Source organism: Otolemur garnettii, unplaced genomic scaffold, assembly GCF_000181295.1.
Source record: "Otolemur garnettii isolate 467f Iridium unplaced genomic scaffold, OtoGar3 scaffold00008, whole genome shotgun sequence".
Taxonomy (NCBI): domain Eukaryota; kingdom Metazoa; phylum Chordata; class Mammalia; order Primates; family Galagidae; genus Otolemur; species Otolemur garnettii.
In genome coordinates this window covers 24,074,717-24,080,571 of record NW_003852403.1, presented here as the reverse complement: position 1 = coordinate 24,080,571, position 5,855 = coordinate 24,074,717, and the positions used below count along the sequence as shown (strand labels likewise).

Here is a 5,855-nt window from a genome sequence, read left to right as displayed (position 1 = left end):
CCCGCCAGGCCATTTTTTGGTTTCAGCCATCATTGTTGTTTGGCGGGTCCGGGCTGGGGATTCGAACCCATCACCTTAGGTGTACGTGGCTGGTGCCTTAGCCAGTTGAGCTATAGGCACCGAGCCTGTAGTGTGTGTTTCTTAAATCTCTAGAGAATTTTTTTCCCCCCGGCAGGGATTTCTCATGAATCTTTAGAGAACTTAATGGACGTGCAGTTTTAGTTTGGAATAAAAGGAGGCAGTTTTAAAGTATAAATGTATTTGTCTTTAAAACTAGAACTCAACATACAAGAGAGTAACGGTTTAATTCCTGAGAAAGGTAATTTAATTGCTTCTAAAATAGGAGCAGTTAGAGTGTAATTTTAAATTTAGTCTATTATACATATATAGGGGAGTCATAAGACCCCATTCTTTTTTTTTTTTGGCCGGGCCTGGGTTTGAACCCACTACCTCCGGTGTATGGGCCCAGTGCCCTACTCCTTTGATCCACAGGTGCCGCCTCCTATTTTTTTTTTTTTTTTTTTTTTTTTTTTTTGAGGCAGAGCCTTAAGCTGTTGCCCTTGGTAGACTACTGTGGCATCACAGCTCACAGCAACCTCCAACTCCTGGGCTCAGGCCATTCCCCTGCCTCAGCCTCCCAAGTAGCTGGGATTACAGGCACTTACCACAACACCCGGTTATTTTTTGGTTGTAATTGTCATTGTTGTTTGGTAGGCCTGGGCTGGATTTGAACCCACCAGCTCTGGTGTACGTGGCTGGTGCCTTAGCTGCTTGAGCTACAGGCACTGAGCCAGACCCCATTCTTTATTTATAGCAGTGTGACAGTGGCAAACCTTTTAACTTCTTTGGAAGTTTCTGCCTCTACAAGTGGGGACTGACCATAAAAGATATGATTATACAAGGAGAAAATGTATGGGAAGTATTTGAGTGAGTGCTTTAACTTAGAAGACCCACTGGTTCCATGACTATCTCTTTACACGGTAGACCCCTTCCCAGCCTCATCCAGTGACACTTAACTCTAATTTGGATTTCTTTGACATCTGCAGATATGCCCTGCTATTTGGCCTCAGGGCCTGTGGCAGTGGCTGTTCTTTCTACCCTTCACTTTTCGTCTCCTGCACTAGTCCAAGACTATTTCATAGTCCCTTTGCTTCATCCTGAATATCCTTTTTAGTTTCTATGCAGTGAGCTCCTTGAGGGCTAGGATTTTTGTCTTGTTCACAACTATTTGCCCACTGCATGGCAAGAGCACCCCCGCCACAGGTGATAACTTAAATAGTTCATAATAACATCTGTATTTCTTTCTTTTTTTCTTTTTTTTTTTTTTGAGACAGAGCCTCAAGCTGTCGCCCTGGGTAGAATGCCGTGGCATCACAGCTCACAGCAACCTCCAACTCCTGGGCTCAAGCGAGTCTCTTGCCTCCGCCTCCCAAGTAGCTGGGACTACAGGCGCCCGCCACAACGCCTGGCTATTTTTTGGTTGCAGCCATCATTGTTGTTTGGCGGCCCGGGCTGGATTTGAACCCGCCACCTTAGGTGTATGTGGCTGGTGCCTTAGCCACTTGAGCCATAGACGCCGAGCCAACATCTGTATTTCTTACATGTTTTTCTGAACTCTTATTCTCTTCCTGGCTTGTATTTATTGTTTTGAATTATTTGTTGGATATTAGTTTTTTTGTTTGTTTTGTTTTGTTTTTTTGAGTCAAAGTCTTATTTTGTAACCCTCAGCAGAGTCCCTTGGCATCATAGCTCATAGCAACCTCAGACTCCTGGGCTTAAGTGATCCTCTCTCCTCTGCCTCCTGAGTAGCTGGGACTACAGGCACCTGCCACAATGCTTAGCTATTTTTAGAGATGAGGTCTCTCTCTTCCTCAGACTGGTCTTGAACTACTGAGCTCAGGTGATCCACCCACCTCAGCCTCCCAGAGTGCTAGTATTACAGATGTGAGCCCCCATGCCTGGACTTGGATATTGTTTTTGAAAAATTGATTTGAAAATCTTCATGACATTTTCCAAACAGAATTTTCTTTTGTTTTTGTCAGGTATCTGGTCAAAGTCTAGTATTAAAATACTTATTTGAAAGTTACATTCTTTCCCTCAACTTTTTGTTTCGAATGTTTCCAAATCAACAGATAAGTCGGAAGATTTATACAGTGAATGTGTAATATTTTTACCAATATGTTGGTGTTTTGTTTATTTTGGGGGCACATTTTAATTGTAGTTATTTTATGGGGTACAGTTTGATTGGGCCTCTGCCTCCTGTCAGATAAGCAGTGGTAGGTGGTATTATATTCTCATAGGATCACGAACCCTATTGTAAACTGAGCAAGCAAGGCATTAGGCAACCTGCTCCTTATGAGTGAAATGCCTGATGATTTGAAAGGGAGATGTAATGTACTTGAATGTTTGACTTATCACCAAACCCCCCAAGCAGTGGAAAAATTGTCTTCCATGTAAGCAGTCCTGGGTGCCAAAATGTTGGGGATCGCTGAGTTAGCATATCCATTGTCTTGTGCTATTTTTATCATTTTTAAGTGGGGAGAACACTCAATTGTTTCTATCTGAACTAAGTTGTAGAGATGTTCTATACCCCCAAATACTCCTACACATATATTCTGAAGATCCACCCAATGTCATGTCTTTTCATTTGGCAGTTAATGCCTCAATCTTTTCTAATCCAGAAAAGTCCCTACTTTTTTTTTTTTTGATAACCTAAATCATTTTTTAACTATGTGTAGACTTTTCTTTAAATATTACAAAGTCTGTTTTCTTCTGAATTATAAAAATCTAAGTGTTGTCATGCTAGTATTTGAACTTCTTCCTGCCTTAAAGTGTCTTTTTGATTCATACATAGTGGCTATATTCAGATGGTGAAACCTTACCTTACATTTAGTAGGCATTTTATTTTATTTTATTTTATTTTTTTTTTTTTTTTTGAGACAGAGCCTCAAGCTGTCCCCCTGGGCAGAGTGCCGTGGCATTACAGCTCACAGCAACCTCCAACTCCTGGGCTCAAGCGAGTCTCCTGCCTCCGCCTCCCAAGTGCTGGGACCACAGGCGCCCGCCACAACGCCCGGCTATTTTTTGGTTGCAGCCTTCGTTGTTTGGCGGGTCCGGGCTGGGGATTCGAACCCGCCACCTTAGGTGTACGTGGCTGGCGCCTTAGCCGGTTGAGCTATAGGCGCCGAGCCTAGTAGGCATTTTATAAATACTTGATAAGTGAAAGTTTTCTGCTGAAGGGCCTCCATTACCTGACCATATCCAACATTTTTCCTTCATTTCCTGGGATAAGTCTTCTGTTAGTCTTAGATTGATTTCCTTCCAGGCGTTTCTGTGTTACAATTTCTTTTTACTTCTACATATAATATTATTAAGCTAATTTTCTTTTATCTCTTTAGTCATTTAGTAAGCTACTTAAAATATTTCTATATTTAGACTGCTTATTCATTTCAAAGCACATAACCATATTTTTAACAAATAAATTTTGGTGATTAACTATTAGATGGATTCTACTTTGTTTAAATCATATTCCTGTAGTTCAGTGAGAAATCATAATGGTTCCCCATTACTGAGTATCTACCCAGAAGAAAAGAAATCATTTTATCATAAGGACATTTGCATTAGACTGCTTATCGCAGCTCAATTTACAATTGCCAAATTGTGGAGACAATCCAAATGCCCCCCAATCCAGGAATGGTTTAACAAGCTGTGGTGTATTTAGCCACTAAAAAAGATGGTAACTTTACATCTTTTGCATTAACTTGGATGGAGTTGAAACACATTCTTCTTAGTAAAGCATCACAATGGAGAAGCAAAAATCCAATGTACTTAATTCTGATAGGGGACAATTGATGCTACTACATGGTGGGAGATAGGGAATGGGGGAGCAGAGAAAGGGAAGGGGGGGGTCTTGGTGTGTGACACACCTCTTTGAGGCAGGACACAATTATAAGAGGGACTTAACAAATGCAAGCAATGTAACCTGATTCTTTGTGCCCTCAATGATTCCCCAACAATAAAAAAAAGAAATCATAATGGTTCAAAAAGAGTCAGAAAAAAGAGTACTTTGATTTCCCACATTCAATTCAATAAATATCGAGTGTTGGCCATCAGTCAATTGTTAACTAATTATGAAAATTATTTACTACTGGGTGAGATAGTACACTTGAGGGAGAGGAAAGAATACTAGAAAAAAATTAGTTCTAAATTTACCATTAACTGCTTTTGATATTATGCAAGTAACTTATCTTCCTGAGCCTGCCATAACAGTGTGCCAGTTGAGTGTTCTGTTGGCATACGTACTTTTTATACTGAGTACAAGAATTTTTACAGTATGTTTTTACAGAAGGTTAAGCTGCTTTAAAGGAGCCACAGGGCTGGGTGCAGTGGTTCATGCCTAATCCTAGCACTCTGGGAGGCCATGGTGGGAGGATTGCTTGGAGTTCCAGATAACAGTGAGCAGGAGCATGACCCTATCTCTACTAAAAGTAAAAGCCTTAGCTGGGCCTCATGATACATGTCTGTAGTCCCAGTTACTCAGGGACTCCTAAAGCAGGAAGATTTCTTGAGCCCAGGAGTCCAAGTAAGCTATGATGGTGCCAACTCCAGCCTGAGTAAGACTTTGTCTCAAAACAACTAAAAAAACCCTCATGTACAGGGTGGGCATAAAGTTGTGTTCAATTTAAATTAGTTTAACATAGTAAATTGCACATGAACTTTATGCCTATCCTTTACTGGAACAAAGCTTATGGCACATCAGTAACTAGCCTTTCTTTCTTGCCATTTCTATTCCCTGTATCTAACTCTCCAACTCCTACAATCCCTTATATTGACACTGTGGATATGAGGCTTTCCTAGGATGTAGCAGTTAATATGCTCTTTATTATTAGGTTTAATGTTTACTTTCCTTTTTTTTTGAGACAGAGTCTCACTGTGTCACCCTTGGTAGAGTGCTGTGGCATCACAGCTCATAGCAACCTCAAATTCTTTGGCTTAAGTGATTCTCTTGTCTCAGCCTCCCTAGTAGCTGGGACTATAGGTGCCTAACAACGCCTGGCTATTTTTTTGTTGTAGTTGTCATTGTTGTTTAGCAGCTCTGGTGTATGTGATTAGCACCCTAACCACTGAGCAATGGGCGCCGAGCCCTTAGGTTTAATGTTTAAAAAAAGCAGATGGTCTTTTTTTTAATCTCCATAATTTTGTGGATGAGGATTATTGACTATGTATTTTAAGATACATATGAAAATGTTTTGAAAAGCATAAACACTTTATATAGAATTTTCTAAAAGTGTCAAGGTGACTTTTTCAGTAGTATTTATAGAGCCCAAATCTTCACACCTTAAGACACCATAAGGTATCTTATGCCTACTTTATTGTTGGTTAAGATATTTGTCAGGAAGTAAATTTCAACTTGCAAAGGAAGCATTTTCATCTCTGAAATGTGCTGGAACATTAATGGTAATTTAAATGTATAGAAAACTTGTAATGACTGCATGAATTTTATTTCTAAACTGTATACATGATAGGTTGTAGTTACTTAGTTTCTGTTTGAAAGCAAAGAGGGTATAATTATGAGTAAGATTCTTCCCATCTGGCCACAGCAGACATTTCTATCATGTGACACCTTATGGAAGTCAATCATTTAAAAAAACTTAGTTTGTGGGGTGTGCCACATAGCAGATTATTTACTTTGTTTCAGGTACCTATGGAGTTGTGTATAAGGGTAGACACAAAACTACAGGTCAAGTGGTAGCCATGAAGAAAATCAGACTAGAAAGTGAAGAGGAAGGGGTTCCTAGCACTGCAATTCGGGAAATTTCTCTATTAAAAGAACTTCGTCATCCAAATATAGTCAG

At 40.1% G+C, this 5,855-nt stretch overlaps 1 protein-coding gene across 1 annotated transcript in view; it reads left to right on the top strand.

Annotated features, from left to right (window-relative positions):
* CDK1 (cyclin dependent kinase 1) overlaps positions 1-5,855 on the top strand; it is a 19,905-nt gene that overhangs the window by 4,145 nt on the left and 9,905 nt on the right. Inside the window, exon 3 of the mRNA XM_003783636.3 lies at positions 5,699-5,851. Coding sequence (XP_003783684.1) covers positions 5,699-5,851 — 153 coding nt within the window. The remainder of the gene's footprint in view (positions 1-5,698; positions 5,852-5,855) is intronic.